This window comes from Podarcis muralis, chromosome 17 (genome assembly GCF_964188315.1).
Source record: "Podarcis muralis chromosome 17, rPodMur119.hap1.1, whole genome shotgun sequence".
NCBI lineage: Eukaryota > Metazoa > Chordata > Lepidosauria > Squamata > Lacertidae > Podarcis > Podarcis muralis.
The window spans coordinates 6,238,451-6,256,196 of NC_135671.1; the positions used below are offsets into that span (position 1 = coordinate 6,238,451).

Sequence of the window (17,746 nt, forward strand, 5' to 3'; positions counted from 1 at the left end):
TTAAACAACAGTGACCACCTAGAAGTGTCTGGGAAGCTTATAAGCAGAGCACGAACTCAACCATCCTCTCCTGTCATTAATCACCAGCATCTGGTATTCTGCCTCTGAACATGGAAGCTCTTTTAAACAACATAAAGGTAAAGAGACCCCTGACCATTAGGTCCAGTCGTGGCCAACTCTGGGGTTGCGGCGCTCATCTCGCTTTATTGGCCGAGGGAGCTGGCGTACAGCTTCTGGGTCATGTGGCCAGCATGACTAAGCCGCTTCTGGCGAACCAGAGCAGCACAGAGAAACGCCATTTACCTTCCCGCCGGAGCGGTACCTATTTATCTACTTGCACTTTGACGTGCTTTCGAACTGCTAGTTTGGCAGGAGCAGGGACCGAGCAACGGGAGCTCACCCTGTCACGGGGATTCGAACCGCCGACCTTCTGATCGTCAAGCCCTAGGCTCTGTGGTTTAACCCACAGCGCCACCCGGGTCCCTTGTTTAAACAACATAGGTAATAGCTATTGATGACTGTTCAGCCGTGAATTTGCTGTCCAAAGCTCCTTGGCATGTTCTCCCCAAGTGGAGGAGCGACTTCCGGACACCACAGTCGTACACTGCAGAATTGTGTGTGTGGATAATCTCTGTTTCGTCATGTAAATAAGCACTGGGTCGCACCCTGCCAGCAAAACACGGAGGGAAGCAAGTTTCATTGATTCTGCCCCCATCTCTGCCTCCCAGTTGCAGCTCCTCACCCAGATCTGCTTTGGAGGGTGTCCCAATTCTCCAGACCAGTTTTGAGGCAGTAGGGGTGGGTTTTGCTGCAGGGGCAATTTTGCCATTTGACAAACACTGCTTCACCTCTCTGTTCCCTTGACAGAAGCCTTTCTGTAAACTCCGCAACACTGCTGATACAAGCCATTGGTTCCCTCGCCATACCAGCCCTGTATAGGGAAACCTTTTAAGGTGTAATGTTTTATTATGTTTACACATAAGTTGGAAGCCGCCCAGAGTGGCTGGGGCAACCCAATCAGATGGGTGGGGTACAAGTAAAACAACAACAGCAATTACCACTCGTAATCTTATACCACACACACACCTTGCCCTGGTTGTCCTTTATCTAAACCCGAAAACCTCTGGCGACAAAGACACCAAGTTAGGGTGGGGATGTCATGGAGACACCTAGTGGCCGATGGTGTGAATATTTACTTATTTACTTACTGGTTTTAGGGAAGGGGCACCAAAATTACTGAGTAGCTAATCATATTGAAATATCAGTCATCGGTGCTGTCCTTTGTTCTTGTTACATTAAAAAAGTGTGTGTGTGTGTGTGTGTGTGTGTGTAAAGGAGCATCAAATTGCTGTGAAACCACTGTAGCTCCTTCTAATTTGTTTATTTTTTTCTAATTCGTTTCATTTTTCTCAGCTCCATCTTTCCCCTATTACAGTGGTACCTCTGGTTACGAACTTCATTCATTCCGGAGGTCCATTCTTAACCTGAAACTGTTCTTAACCTGAAGCACCACTTTAGCTAATGGGGCCTCCTGCTGCTGCCGCCCCACAATTTCATCCTGAGGTAAAGTTCTTAACCCGAGGTACTACTTTGTCTGTAACCCGAAGTGTTTGTAACCCGAGGTACCACTGTATAGCTATTTTTCCTCCCCTAGGCTATTTTTAAAAAATGACCGCAAACAAGCTTTGCCACATTTTGTGTGGACAGGAAGACCAGACAGCACTGAGTTAAGTGTGCAATGAATTTGGGGATCTGTGAGCATAGTTGTGCCTTGGATTATGACTAAGGTTTCTCAATGCTTATTTACTGTGTTTATCTTTTATTTGTTGTTCATTTTTATCCTGCCCTTCCTTCAAGCAGTTCAAGGCGGCATATATCTCCGGTCCTCACACCCATCGGGACTCACGTCTGGAACCCTGGAGAGTCATTGCTGCTGGTGTAGATGAGCAATTGGGTAAGAGCAGAACTTGTGGTTATTCAGAAGTTTTTAATGTCTGATGTTTTATTGTATTTTGAATATTTTGTTGGAGGCCGCCCAGAGTGGCTGGGGAAACCCAGCCAGATGGACGATGTATAAATAATATAATATAATATACCATATTTTTTGCTCTATAAGACTCACTTTTTCCCTCCTAAAAAGTAAGGGGAAATGTGTGTGCGTCTTATGGAGCAAATGCAGGCTGCGCAGCTATCCCAGAAGCCAGAACAGCAAGAGGGATCGCTGCTTTCACTGCGCAGCGATCCCTCTTGCTGTTCTGACTTCTGAGATTCAGAATATATATTTTTCTTGTTTTCCTCCTCCAAAAACTAGGTGCATCTTGTGGTCTGGTGTGTCTTATAGAACGAAAAATATGGTTATTATTATTATTATTATTCTGAATATTAAAAGATTCAGGGCAGGTAAAAGAAAGCAGCACATAGTTAATTATGTATGTCACTGTCACGGGATGCAGTGATGGCCAAAACCTTGTATGGCTTTAAAAGAAGATTAGACAAATTCATGAAGGATAAGACTATAAGGATAGATAGCAATGATGGCAATTCTCTGCCTGCCTGGTTGGAGACAATATGCTTCTGAACACCAGTTTCTGGAAAACACAGGAGGGGAGAGTTCACTTGTGCTCAGATCCTGATCTCAGGCTCCCCAAAGGCATCTGGTTGGCCATTGCTTTTATGTTTTTACCAGACTATTGTTTTCTGCAATTTGTACATACCCAACCAGAGCTGTAGCTGGAGGGGGCGGGGCTAGCTAGGAACACCCTCCCATCAGATGTCAAGGAAATAAACAACTATCTGACTTTTAGAAGACATCTGAAGGCAGCCCTGTTTAGGGAAGTTTTAAATGTTTGATGTTTTGTTGCTTTTTTATCATGATTATTAATATTCTGTTGGGAGCCGCCCAGAGTGGCTGAGGAAACCCAGCCAGATGGGCAGGGTATATATTATTATTATTATTATTATTATTATTATTATTATTATGCCCTGGGTGAAGCCTCCAGAGGGGCACCATTGAGGCTCCCAGCCTGTGTGTGTGTGTGTGTGTGTGTGTGTACGCAAACACACATAGGGGACAGCCAAACTGGGTCTTTGACCCGAGTGAAATAAAGCCTACTTTGGCCTCTGACCAAACTCTAATAAAGTCCCACATTCTAGCCCCCTGCTACACCGCGCTGACTCTGTGACAGACCCGAAGCTCTATTTGCATCCCCCTTTCTGCAAACATTCCTCATGCAATTCATTCTTAGCGGGGCAAATATGCGTGACATTGGGATTTGCAAGTTGCCTGCCTGAGATTTCTGAGGAAACAGATATGCTACTATAAATTTGTTTCCAGCAAAAATCACTTAGCGGCGCAGCGAAACCACTGAGCAGCAATCTGCCACAGGGAGACTCTGACCAGTCATGGCTAGCCGAGCTATATTTGAATATTCTCCAGGGATGCTTCGCAACACACCGAGTGAAAATAACTTGCGGAAACTAGTCGCTGAATGTTTGTGCAGACCAAACCTTCGGCGACACCAATCTGAATACTTATTCCCTTTATGAAATATGTATGCATATGGGTTCATGCACCACACACACATGCGCACATGCCTCCAAGAGATCTGCTCCATGCTCGCTCTTATTCAAAATCCATATGAGTCTTAAATAGGGTTGCCAACTTTGCTCACGTAGAAGACTCCAAGTTCAACCCAACATATCCAGGCAGTGCTAGAAGTACCGGTAAATCCTGCCTGAAATCCTGCAAAGGAGGGCTGGGTGATGCATCACATCAAACCAGTTTGAAGTCTATATTGTGCTATCGGTTTTGTAATTTTTGACATGGCAACATATTGTGAATCATGGAGGGGGGGGGAGTGATGCAAAAATCACGATGCAGGGGAAACCATTAAGCCATCCGATGCTACAACATAGCTCCTTATTTCAGGCATTGTGATAGATCAGTATACCGTGATGTTTAAAGGTAAAGGGACCCCTGACCATTAGGTCCAGTCATGGCCGACTCTGGGGTTGCGGCGCTCATCTCACCTTATTGGCCGAGGGAGCTGGCATACAGCTTCCGGGTCACGTGGCCAGCATGACTAAGCCGCTTCTGGTGAACCAGAGCAGCGCACGGAAACGCCGTTTACCTTCCCGCCGGAGTGGTACCTGTTTATCTACTTGCACTTTGCACTGCTAGGTTGGCAGGAGCAGGGACCAAGCAACGGGAGCTCACTCCGTTGCAGGGATTCAAACCGCCAACCTTCTGATCAGCAAGTCCTAGGCTCTGTGGTTTAATGCACAGCACCACCCACGTCCCTACTGTGATGCTTAGCTGGTGGATAAATCACAAAGTTTAAAACTAGATACAGTCATACCTCGGGTTACAGAAGCTTCAGGTTGCGTTTTTTTGGGTTGTGGACCTCCAAAACCTGGAAGTACCGGAATGGGTTACTTTTGGGTTTTAGCGGTTGTGCATGCGCAGAAGCGCTCAATCGCACTTTGCGCATGTGCAGAAGCACCGAATCGCAACCCATGCTGCTGCAGGTTGTTGGCGCTGCGGGTTCTGAACATGCATCCCGCACGGATCACGTTCGCAACCCGAGCATCCACTGTATAGCCCATTCCTTCTGCAGAGCCACTGCCAGTCAGCATAGACCTGGAACAGGAATCCTGTGGCTTTCCAGGCACTGTTGAACTACAATTCCCATCATCCCTGACCATTGACCATGTTGGCTGAGGATGATGGGGGCTGGAGTCCCAACAACATTGGGGAGTTCTGGGTTTCCCACCTTCTGCACTGTGAGGTGTGGTATCGGACTAAATGTTTGTCCATAGACTGAGCGTACGTAACCATGCAGGAAATGACCTCTGTATCTCCCGTCTCCTATTGATGTAGGTCCTCCTCTTTTTTCGTCCACAAATTTTTTAGTGATCAAAAGCCTCCTGAAGGGGGAAGGGGGGAACCACCTCAGTATTTATCAGTGCTATTTTCTTTAATTGTATATGTCATTTGTTCCTCAAAGGCAAAAGATTCGCATCTACTAAGTTCCTGGCACAGCCCTGGAAGGGCTTCGTTTAGATGTATTCCCTCTGCATATTTTTCGCTCGGTGGTGCTTTGTTTTTTTTATTCATCACTGAGGAAACGTCAGATTTACCCATGTTTAATAGCATTTATTAGTCACTTTCCACCTTGCTCAGCATTCCTCTGCCAATTGGATCCTGTCTGTGGTTATTTGCATAAACAGCAGCAGCTTTGTTCTAATATGATTTATGTATCGCTTCTGAATCCTATCAATGCCCATTCCCCGTTTCTCATCACAGCTGTGTAGGCACCATATATATTCAACCAGGCAGGAAGAGAAACAGGAGAGGAAAGTTAAAAGGGGTGAGGATTTGGAAGCCACAATATCGCAGAGCTGATTTACTTCCCGTCACTTAGCATTTCCTTCAATGGAAGCAAAGTGTTTATTTACATTATAATCTTCCTTGTCATCTTATTTCAGTGTGCAGGTCACAGCATCCTTGCCCTTTTAGTAACATCAGCAGAAGGATATTGGCCTCTCTGTGTGCAGGTAAATGGGGCATTCTGCTAGGGAAGGGGCAGAAATTTGATTTGGTTCACATTTTAATGGGAAACACTACCTAAATTGCACCTCTCAAACCGGTTTGCAAATGGCAACACAGCTATTCTTAAAATCACACGATTGTAGATTGTGCTCTGCTACGATAATTTGCCATTGGGGTGGGCTAACAGGTAAGGGGGGAGCAGCAGGGGAGGATTGGGGGCTCTCAAATTTCAGGAGCACCCTGTGCGGCGCTAAAATTCGGTGCCCCTTGCCCCCTAGATCATTGTCACTGTGCCCTCTGCAGCTCCAGAAGCCAGTGCTGCCAAACTAGTCATGCTACCCTAAAACAATCTCTGGGTCCAACTACCTCTGGCTATAACAGGGCCCATGACTCCACTCAAGATTACATTTTTTGTAAGTCTTGCAAAAAATTGTATATTAAAACAAGCGTGGGTTTATTGGGAGCAACGCACACTAAAACACTGGTGACTTCTCATGTGTTCTTTTTAAAGGGGAGAGTGTTCTAAATCTAAAATGTCCTTACGTTGCTTCCCTGTTTTAGTGCATCAAAGCTTCAGCTAGTTTCTTACTATAAGGCACCTTGAAAGCAGCAGGAACTGTTTCCAGCTTTTTGTGGGCAGCGTGATCTCAATAAAAGATTACTGTATTTTTCGCTCTATAAGACGCACCAGACCACAAGACGCACCTAGTTTTTGGAGGAGGAAAACAAGAAAAATATATTCTGAATCTCAGAAGCCAGAACAGCAAGAGGGATCACTGTGCAGTGAAAGCAGCAATCCCTCTTGCTGTTCTGGTTTCTGGAATAGCTGCGCAGCCTTCATTCGCTCCATAAGATGCACACACATTTCCCCTTACTTTTTAGGAGGGATTGAGTCTTATAGAGCAAAAAATACGGTACTTGGAAGGGAGATATTTCAGCTGGAAGGCATGGGTCAGATAATGCTGGCAACATCCCCACCCCCTCTTAAGGCTGCTGCTAAAGGCTCAGGAGCGAGTGAGGCTCCGTGTGTGTGTGTGTGTGTGTGTGTGTGTGTGTGTTTAAATCCTTTTATCATACAGCCCAGTGTTCAGAGGATGTTCCAGATCTACATGTTTCCCCCTCTGTTTGTGTTATCCTCACAACACCCCTGTGAGGTAGGTTAGGCTGAGAGACAGCGACTGCCCTAAGGTCACCCAGGGAGCTTCAGAGCTGAGTGGAGATTTGAACCCCAGGCTCCAAGGTCCTAGTTCAAAATACTCTCAACGCTGCTTCTTTCCAGAAGGTTCTCCATCCAGATGGACAGAGAACCAGCTCCACCACCAACCTTTAGAAGGTATCTGAAGATAGTCCTGAATAGGGAAGATTTTAAAATGTTTAATGGTTTATTATGTTTTTATATGTTGGAAGCCACCCAGAGTAGATGGGGCAACCCAGTCAGAGGGGCGGGGTAATAATAATAATAATAATAATAATAATAATAATAGAGGAATAGAACATCTCTATTTTCATCAGAGAAATATTAGAGGGTATGTACTAGTGCTGTCCTCTAGCCTCATGAATGTGCAATAGAAAGGACCAAGCATCAAGAAGAAGTCGTTTTCTGTGTTTGCTGGTTACAAGGTTTTTTTTTCTAAAAGAAGGGAAAGTTTATTAATTTGTGGTGTATTTTTTTTAAAAAAAGTTTGCTGTTATTTACACCTCTAAAGATGAGAACCCACGTCACAGAACGCTTAGGAAGTTCTAAGTGGGAACAAGCATATAATCAGTTCTACAGTACAAACCAGGTGAAAATAATTAAAATATGAAGACTGCCCCCGCTTGCAAATCCAGGTTGCATATGGGTTCGCGGTGACTATTGGATAGTTGGAAGGACGGCATCCCATCTCTGCCACTGTTGCCATATTACAAGGAAAGTCTCCATTAATTAAAAAACTAAAAAGCTGCCAATCCTTTCACTCCACAATAAAAAAACCAGCCAATAAATAACCTTATAGGTATGAAGGAATTGGGAGCACCACTCCCCATATGCCACTGGCAACCAGTGCCGGATTTACGTATAAGCTAAACAAGCTATAGCTTAGGACTCCACTCTCTTGGGGGCCCCAAAAAAAATTTAAAGGGGAAAAAACTGGATGTACATTTCCAAAATATAAGATAAAAAACATATAAAATTAAATAAATAAAACAAAACCTACATATAGCAAGAGTGTTGTGTGTTGTGTAGGCTATGATGTAAGTAATGGGCCTTTGTAAATTGTGTTTCTAAAGGAACTTTTGTTATTGCCAAATGCCAATGTGTTTGCATTATTGAGTTTGTTATGAATAAAAAAATCATTTTAGTTAGAGCTTATTTCACTATTAATATACTTCTTCTTAATTGTATTTCAGTTCAGCAAATACTTTGATAAAATACATATCTAGATACATTATGGACCTATTAGGTCCATAAATTACCATATATAGCATATATTCAACACAAAAAACAGCGACAATTAGTTGCTGACAAAGTACAAAGATCCACAAAATGTTTAGGGGGTCTGCGTACCCCCAGAAAAAAAGCGCGACAGCTAGGAAGTAAACAGACAAAAGGACATTGCCCTTTGGAAAAGAACCCCACCAATGTTATTTTGCTTAGCCTCAGCCCCATTCACCCGCAGGATTCACACAGTGACAAGGATTTTTGTTTTAAAAAAAGAACACGCGTCAACATCTGGGCGAGGCGAGCCGTCCGCGCGCTTTGGACGTGGCCGCGGATGGACACCAGGGGGCGCTGCCGAACAAGCCTCCCTCCGCCGGACGCCGCCCGGGCCAAGGGTTACGGGGCGGGGAAGGAGCCGCTTCGCCCGGAGTCGCCTTTGCAACGCGCGCATGAGAGCGGCGGCCGTGCAGAGACTCATGAAGGTCTTCGTGACGCGGAGGATCCCCCCGGAGGGCCTGGCGGCCTTGAGCCGGGCCGGAGAGTGAGTGGGCTGGCGGGGAGACGGGCTGGGGGTGCAAGGGAGAAACAGCCCCCTTCTCCCCTTGGGAAGGTCGCCCGGCTGCTCCCCGGACTCTTACACGCACGTGTGAACCCCCCTCTTTCCTTCTCTTGCGTGTGCACCTTTGGGAAATCGTGTGTGTGTGTGTGTGTGTTTGAAGCTTTTTGCTTGCTGCTGTCGCTTTTTTGTATTGTAATGGACGACCTTTGTTACGTTGTGCCTATGTATTCCCCCCCCCCCCATATTGTAAGCCGCCTCGAGCGTGGTTTGAACTATGGAAAGGCGGCCTGCAAAAATAAAATGGTGAGTGGGCGGCTTGCAAAGCAGGCCTGTCTGTAGCATTAGAGCAGGGATAAGAAACTTGCAGCCCTCCAGAGGTTGCATGCGTCCCAGCCAGCATGCCCAATACATAGCTGTCAACTTACAGATTTGAAAATAAGGGACCAGCAGCCAAAATAAGGGATTTTGCCTTCGCTTATGCAGAAATCCACCACTGATGGAGCCCTGCTGCTTTGGCTGCGACTGACTATGTCAGAGGGTTGGACTAGATGATCCTAAGGGTCTACAACTCCCATCAAAGAAGAGGGGCAGAGAAAACTGATGAACGACGTGGAGATGGCAAAGCTTACAGGCAGAATTAGAAAGCAGGAAGAGGACCTCTTTCATAAAGAATGGGGAAAGTTTATAATTTATTGTAAAGATTGGTAGGAGTGAGAGAAAACTTGTAGTAAAAATCTGAACTATGGATGGACAAATGATTTATAAAAATAGAATTATGAAAGGGATGCAGAGGGGGAAATCACTACATTAAGGTGCTGCACTGGCTGGAGGGGATGCTAAACAGTACATCGGGGCTGCTGTCGTCTTGGAGCGAGGAGTTCCATCGGCCCTTCCCCGCCCGAGAGGGAGGGAGAGAGACTCTTGCCCATGCTTCTTCCTCCTCCCTCAGGCCATCTCCTCCGCCGCCTCCGGCTTCCCCTGGCAGCCCGCCGGAAGTCTCACAAGAGAGGGGCTGCCTGTCTGCCCGCTGCCACCCGTCTCCTCACAACGCTCCCCTGAGGAGGAAAAGGGAGAGACGGAGACATGGCAGCCCGTGCACACTCTCTCTCTCGAGGCGGAGGACCCCCAGCCACTGCTTCCCTCCCAAGCCGGGCGAGCATGAAACCTGGGAAATTTAAGGGACATCATCAATCCGGGACAGCAGCGGGAAACGGCGCTGGGATAAGGGAGTTTCCCGCCAGATAAGGGACGGTTGACAGCTATGGAAATCCTGTGTGTGTGTGTGTTTGAGGCTTTTTGTTGTTTTGTTTGCTGCTGTTACTTTTTTGTATCTGGATCTGATTTAGGATTTATGCTTGCGCATCTTTTAAATGTTTTATTTATTGTTTAGGACCCTTGTTACGTTGTGACTATGTATTCCCACACCACCATATTGTAAGCCGCCTCGAGCGTGGTTTGAACTGTGGAAAGGCGGCCTGCAAAAATAAAATGGTGGGTGGGCGGCTTACAAAGCAGAGCAGGCCTGTCTGTAGCATTAGAGCAGGGATAAGAAACTTGCAGCCCTTCAGAGGTTGCATGCGTCCCAGGCAGCATGCCCAATAGTCGCAGACTACGGCATCGATGGTCCCAACAGCAGTTGCAGGGCCGTTGCTTTTCCATCCCTGCATTCGACCCAGGGTGCATATATAGTTGTTGTTTAGTCCTTTAGTCGTGTCCGACTCTTTGTGACCCCATGGACCAGAGCACGCCAGGCACTTCTGTCCTCCACTGCCCCCCGCAGTTTGGTCAAACTCATGCTGGTAGCTTCAAGAACACTATCCCACCATCTCGTCCTCTGTCGCCTCCTTCTCTTTGTGCCCTCCATCTTTCCCAACATCAGGGTCTTTTCCAGGGAGTCTTCTCTTCTCATGAGATGGCCAAAGTATTGGAGCCCCAGCTTCACGATCTGTCCTTCCAGTGAGCACTCAGGGCTGATTTCCTTCAGAATGGAGAGGTTTGGTCTTCTTGCAGTCCATGGGACTCTCAAGAGTCTCCTCCAGCACCAGAATTCAAAAGCATCAATTCTTCGGAGATCAGACTTCTTTATGGTCCAGCTCTCATTTACACACACACACACACACACACACACACACACACACACACACAAATATAGTAGTCCAGATAAAGTGGGTACCATCTCCTGACACCATACTTAATAACAGTATTGAAAGTGCATACACACAAACACACAAGCACACATATATATAAACATCCCCAAAAATTAAAATAAACCCATATCTCCTGATGAATAGCATTTGGACTATAATGTAACTTAAACAGAAAACTATCTTTAGAAAGATTTTCCCTCCAAAAGCATTTTATTTATTAAAAAATCCAATTTATATTTAAAAAATCAATTTTATAAAAAATCTGATTGAAATTTTAAAAAATCCTATTTTTTATTTTTAAAAAACACAAGTTATTTTGTCTGTTTAAACTGTTATTTGTGCTGACCAGCTGACTACATTCAAATAAGACTGCCATTGTTCCAGGCCAGCTAATGGTTAATCATTTGTGCAAACCAGGAGACTATAATTGGCTGGGATCAGTATCTAGGCCATAACTTGTGGACACTATTGATGCTTCCCCTCCGCGCCACCCATGGGGTGGGTGGCCTTGCTTCTGCGTCCTGCCGCAGCTCAGGGTGATGTGAATCCCCTACCCCAAATCCCCCCTCCCACACATGCTGGAGAGGGCTGGGTGTTTCTCATGCTGCACTGGACTTACCCTAATCACAGGCAGAAGTTGTACAAGAGACTCATGCTGCCCTGGGACGCATGAAAGACCTCATTGCCCACTCCACAAATCTTCCACATGCCTGGCAACTCAGGGCAGTGGAGGAGGAGGAGGAGGAGATCTGGGAGTGTGGGATAGTTTCCTACTGAATTATAGCAACCTTTCTCAGCATGAGGAGTCGCGGGTGGCGCTGTGGGTTAAACCACAGAGCCTAGGACTTGCCAATCAGAAGGTTGGCAGTTCGAATCCCCGCGGCGGGGTGAGCTCCCGTTGCTCGGTCCCTGCTCCTGCCCACCTAGCAGTTCCAAAGCACGTCAAAGTGCAAGTAGATAAATAGGTACCACTCTGGCGGGAAGGTAAACGGCGTTTCCGTGCATTGCTCTGGTTCACCAGAAGCGGCTTAGTCATGCTGGCCACATGACCTGGAAGCTGTACGCCGGCTCCCTCGGCCAATCAAGTGAGATGAGCGCCGCAACCCCAGGGTCGGCCACGACCGGACCTAATGGTCAGGGGTCCCTTTACCTTTTTTCCTCAGCATGAGTGGTATCATTTAATATCTTCATTCGTCCCCTGTTACAATACACAACACTCCTGCAATAGAACAGCTTCCAGGTTAAGCAACTGGTGCCCAATCTTACTAAAGTTTGTCCTTGCCAATTAAAACTGAAGATCGAAAGTGGCGAAAGCTGTGCAGCCTCTAGCGCAGCGGTTCCCAACCTGTGGGTCCCCAGATGTTGTTGGACTACAACGCCCATCATCCCTGAGCTCTGGCCTTGCTAGGTAGGGGTGATGGGAGTTGTAGTGCAACATCTGAGGACCCACAGGTTGAGAAAGGCTGCTCTAGCGCCTCGTGTCGACTTGTGATCTGCTCTGTGTGATTCTGCCTTTCCTGCTTCTTCTGATGCTACAGCATCCAGCAGTGGGATTCAGATGAACCAATCCCACAGTCGGAGTTGCTGGCGGGGGTGGCTGGCAAGGACGGGCTCCTGTGCCTCTTGTCCGACCGGATTGACAAGGAAGTCCTGGATGCTGCAGGTGAGGCCTCGGGTGGGAGCTCAACGGAATGGTGTCAGAGTGGGCTGTAGAAACATTAACACGTCCAGTGACTTGCCAATCCATGTGACAACCTGGGCAGGGAAAGTTACTGGCTGCTCCCCAGATACTGGTGCGAATGCAGACCAAAGCCCTGCATCTGTATAAAGCTGAAGTTGGTGCCTAATTCTTTTCAAGAGGTGGAACTGGAATAAACTCATGGGACTGGCATCAACCCCAGCCTCATTCTTCTTCTTATCGCCTTTTGGTGAAGGTTTGCATTCAGCTCCTCAGCCAAACAGTCTGTATCTGGGGGAAAAGTTCCACGAGCCAAACATGCTGTTAAATCCAATTTTTATACTGTGTTTGGATCTGTGGGTTGTTGTTACCCCACTGATTAATATGGGTGTGTGGATAATCCTCAGTGCTATACAGTGGTACCTTAGTTCTCAAACTTAATCCATTTCAGAAGTCCATTCCAAAACCAAAGCGTTCCAAAACCAAGGCACACTTTCCCATAGAAAGTAATGCAAAATGGATTAATCCGTTCCAGACTTTTAAAAACAACCCTAAAACAGCAATTTAACATGAATTTTACAATCTAACGAGACCACTGATCCATAAAATGAAAGCAATAAACAATGTACTGCAGTCACACAGTCAATGAATCAGTAGCTGAACTGGGTTCCACACAGTCACAAAAACAAAAAAGAGCCACAAAAACGCAAAATAGCAAAAACAGGCAGACCTCAGCGTAACACTCAAATCGGAAGCATAACACTCAAAATGGAGCACGTTCGGCTTCTGAAAAAAGTTCGCAAACCGGAACACTTACTTCTTGGTTTGCAGTGTGTGGGTTCCAAGTTGTTTGAGTACCAAGGCTTTGAGAACCAAGGTACCACTGTATTTTGTTGATCAATTGCACAGTTTAATGAATGAAAGCTCACAGCTTTTTAATGGCTCAAAAGCTAGGTTTCCATTCATAGCTGACGTTCTTTTATTATTTTGTTTCTTTTCAAGCAGGACCTTGTGAAACCTCATCACAAAATCGCCTTCTTCATTTCTCTGTTTTTATTAGTAACCAGACAAAAGCCTTGACAAGTCTGTTGCTGCCAACTTCTTTAGCTTTTAATGCTTTCTGAAGCTGGTAGGAGCTTTGGTGTTTGAGGTGAGCACTTCACTGCTTTTCTCTGCCAACTAGTTGTTGGGAATCTCAGGTGAGATATCCACGCAGTGCAAGTTGCTCCCAGTACCAGTCACCACATGGAAGAAGCTTAAGGTCCAAATAGTTTACTGTTGCAGAAGATAAGGCTCACTAAAACAGTTCTGAATGTAGATACAGACATATACAGATACATACAAGCACAAAATATTTCCATTGCTCCAAATGAACTCCAGCAATTCAAGATGTAACACTGGACAAGTAACACCAACAGACTGACGACTCGCAGACTAACTGCAAACTAACAGACTGATGGGCATTAATCACAGATATAGTTGGGGCACTGGGCCGTTACCATAGCAATTGGCTTGACTGACCTTGCACCCATTATTAGCTCATCCTTGGGGCGATTTATGCACATTAAAGGAAATTAACCCCTTCTCATGCCTAATGACCTTTTGTTCTGAGCCCGTGGTCTTCATCTTTTTCAGGACCATCCCTGAAAGTAATCAGTACGTTGTCCGTGGGATATGACCATCTTGCCATTGAGGAAATAAAAAAGCGGTAAGACTCACATCTTTCTAAAGGTGATTCTTAGAGGCAAACTACATCTTATCCCGACAGGGAGAAAAGAAAAGAGAGTTGTTGTGGAAGGGCTAATAATCACTCCAGCCCTATATTACCCACCCTTGCTGCTTCCCAGAGGCTTCTCTGTTGAAAATCGCCTCTTCCCAGAGCAGCTTTCCCCCAGGAAAATTAGCGGCTGGGGTTTAAATGCATGCCATTGCCCAACTGGCCTATGGACCAAACAATTGATGCTCAGGCTACCCCTGTGTTGAAGAAATGATGAGTACCACAAAACTAGTCAGTAAGTGCCTTGTGGCTCAAAACACAGAAGATCTGACTGCTTCTTTTAAATTCTAGTGGGATCCGTGTGGGATACACGCCAGACATACTGACAGATGCCACCGCTGAACTCACAGTAGCTTTGCTCCTAGCAACGTCCCGCAGGCTGCCAGAATCTGTGGAGGAAGTGAAGAAGTGAGTGTCCAAAGTGGTATTTATGGGACTTCCACACCACACTGATTGGACTGCTTGGAGGGGGTGGTTGTGTCCTATTTTGTCTTTTAGCCTCATTCAGCATTTTAAAAAAGGCAACTGTGGCTCACAGGAAAGTAGGAAGGTGCCATAATCAAAGTCAGATGGTTAGTCTGTCTAGTTGAGTGTTGTCTACTGTGAATGACAGTTCTCCAGGGTTTTAGGTGGGCTTCTTGGGCACCCTACCTGGAAATGCCACTTACCTTTTGCATGCAAAGAAGATCCTCTACTTGCTTCACAGAAACTGTGGATGCACTTATACAACTATTGCTGGACTGTCCTAAGGAGGAGCTCCTTGTGTACACACACACACACACACACACACACACACACACGATTTAAAAATCCATGCACATTGAAAACTAGTTTCCAGAAGGTGACACAGTCCCCTGAACTTTGGGCTTCAAGCTATTTTGTCTTTGGCATCTGGTTTTATTTCCATTCAGCTATGCAAGCTGACACTTGCAACAGAGTTCAGTTGCACTACAACTACAGTCTGAACCATGTCCCCGAGGCTGAACTGTGAAGCGGAAAAACCCCAGTCCAAATCTTGCTTTTTGCCATGAACTCATCAGATAGCTGCATGTAACATCCTGAACTCTCAGCTTCGCCCTGCAATATGAGGAGTAATAATAGTGACCTACATTACAGGGTTGTTGTATGAAAGAATGAGAGGGTGTGCATGAAGTGTTGCTTTCCTTTTAAGCATTCTTAAAGGGTATATAATAATCTTAGTTACAGTTGAATAAATGCTTTAGTTATATTGTGGTGACAGAGTGGTACAAATCTAGCAAGGCAGTGTTCCCCAAACTTGGGTCTCCAGCTGCTTTCAGACTACAGTTCCCATCACCCCTGACCACTGGTCTTGCTAGCTAGGGACTATGGGAGTTGTAGTCTAAAAAAGGCTGGAGACCCAAGTTTGGGAAACACTGGATCAAGGTATCTAAGTGTACGCTGCTGAACCACTGATAGCTAGATGTGGGCTACTCAACTGGCAGTATTTAGCATCTATCCCTGGACATTATAAGACAGATGTTGGTTCCAGTGCCCATTTGATATTTGTCTGTTATTTTCCGGAGTCCACCCAACTGATATGGGGATAGAGAGTAGAGAATGGGATTAGGCCTGAAATCAATGTGGGCCTTGCAAGATAAAGGGTGGATCAAAGCTTTTAAAGCAGGATTTCTTCCTTTGTCTAAGATAACAGTGTCTGTGGGTTGCCATTGTCTACAGCTGCTCATTTCTGGAATTTTAGCTAAGAGCCTGTTTAGCCAATGCAGCTTTTTCTTGCCTTTACATTAATGCTTGTCTGCTAAGCTCTGAGGCTGTTCCCTAGCTAACGTCCCATTGTAATTTGGTGTCCTTTTCGCAGTGGTGGCTGGACCACATGGAAACCCCTTTGGATGTGTGGCTATGGACTTTCCAACAGCACTGTTGGGATTATAGGGCTAGGAAGAATAGGTAAGCTGAGTTCTACATTCATTTTCAGCCTGCCCTTCCACCATGGTGCTCACAGCTGGTTTGACCATCATGTCTTTGCAAGGTAGGTAGGTCGAGAGAGAAACAAACATTACATGCGTGTCCATGTCCAAACCTCAAGTCGCCACACCAAAGGAGGTATCTGCTGCATCTGTGTGGAGACACTTAACTGCACAATCTCTGCAGAACTGAGCATCTGAGATTAGGCTCAGGTTATCAGTCCTAAAGCTTGTACTGTTCACTTTATTGCAACGTGGACTTTCTACTATTGATTGTCTCTTTGAACAAATATCCATGACCCCAAAAGGAGCCGTGCAGTGTTTGATGTCTCTCTCACATACCCGACTTCTGAGATATATGGTGCCATAAGTGCCTTTAGCGCAGCATTGCCGTCTTTTCAACGTAGAGCTGCCCGTCGGCAAGATAATTCACAGGGAACAGCAAGAGCTTAAGCTCTGCTCATGGCTCATCTGCCAATGGACCAACTGGGGCACTGGAGAAACGGAGTTCAGAAGTTGTGGCCTCTAACCTGGAAAGATTTCACTCAACACTCTGGGTAATAGTGCAACTCTAGATGTGTTTACTGAGAAGGAAGTCCCATTGTATTCATTGTAGCTTACTCTGAGGCATGGCTGGGACTGCAGCCACGGGGCAGTTTTCCAAATACAGTGGAACCTTGGTTTTCTAGTGTCTCATAAGCCAAACGATTTGGAAGCCGAACGCTGAAAACCCAGAAGTAATTGCTTCCGTTTTCGAATGTGCCTCGAAAGTCAAACAGCTTCAGCTGCATGTTTTTCCATTTTTTCAATGGATTTTTTCAACTGCCCATTGACCCTTGATTTTTGAACGTTTCAGAAGTCAGACAGCCTTCTGGAACGGATTACGTTCGAAAACCGAAGTTTCACTGTACACAGTTTGTGTGTAACCATGTGGCAAAGTTATCCTGTTGCCAAATGGTAAGATTTTAACCATGGATCAGGTATGCAGATGTGGCAAAATGATTGTATCTACCCCGATTTACCAATTTTTCTCATCTGCTTCTCTGAGAATGCTCAAGTGCTAAGTTTTGACTTGGGCACTCAGTGTTAAAGAAAGCCTCTGATAATGTGAATTTTGCATGTACCTTTGAAGTGCTAACACCGTTTTCAGAAGCCCCATTTCTCTGTCTTGAAGGATGAAACATCCTAGCCTAGTGAGTGATGTGATGTCCTCTGGTTCCTCATGTTTCTAGGGCAGGCTGTAGCACATCGTCTGAAGCCATTTGGAGTTAAGAAGTTTTTGTATGCTGGACGTCACCCCAAACCTGAAGCTGCTATGGAACTGAAAGCCGAGTTTGGTGAGAGTTCTGTCTTCGTATTAGTGGAATTTCTTTATGTGTGTTCAATACTACATTCCCCCCCCCCCTTGATGCGGAGTAGAAAACTGAAGTCCTATCAGTGGCTACTGGGCACAATGGAGGCTATTCACTGCCTCCATAGGTCAGAGACAGCATGCTTCTGAATACTTGTAGCTTGACACTGTAGCAGAGAAAGGCTCCTCTCAGGCATCTGGTTGTCCACTGTGAGAACAGGACATTGGGACTAGATGGACCAGGGGCCTGATCCAGCATGGCTTTTTGTAAGTCACTTCAGTGAGGGGTGGAAAAATCTCTGAAATGAGACGACTTGGTGT

At 45.9% G+C, this 17,746-nt stretch overlaps 1 protein-coding gene across 3 annotated transcripts in view; it reads left to right on the forward strand.

The window, feature by feature from the left end:
* The window catches only part of GRHPR (glyoxylate and hydroxypyruvate reductase), a 49,551-nt gene that overhangs the window by 28,734 nt on the left and 3,071 nt on the right, over positions 1-17,746 (forward strand). Inside the window, exons 2-9 of one of the 3 annotated variants that reach the window (XM_077921683.1) lie at positions 1,858-1,954; positions 5,488-5,556; positions 8,247-8,511; positions 12,215-12,339; positions 13,990-14,062; positions 14,423-14,539; positions 15,969-16,057; positions 17,307-17,411. In XM_077921683.1, coding sequence (XP_077777809.1) covers positions 1,858-1,954; positions 5,488-5,556; positions 8,247-8,511; positions 12,215-12,339; positions 13,990-14,062; positions 14,423-14,539; positions 15,969-16,057; positions 17,307-17,411 — 940 coding nt within the window. The remainder of the gene's footprint in view (positions 1-1,857; positions 1,955-5,487; positions 5,557-8,246; positions 8,512-12,214; positions 12,340-13,989; positions 14,063-14,422; positions 14,540-15,968; positions 16,058-17,306; positions 17,412-17,746) is intronic. The other 2 variants (XM_028711506.2, XM_028711507.2) reach the window with 2 other exon arrangements.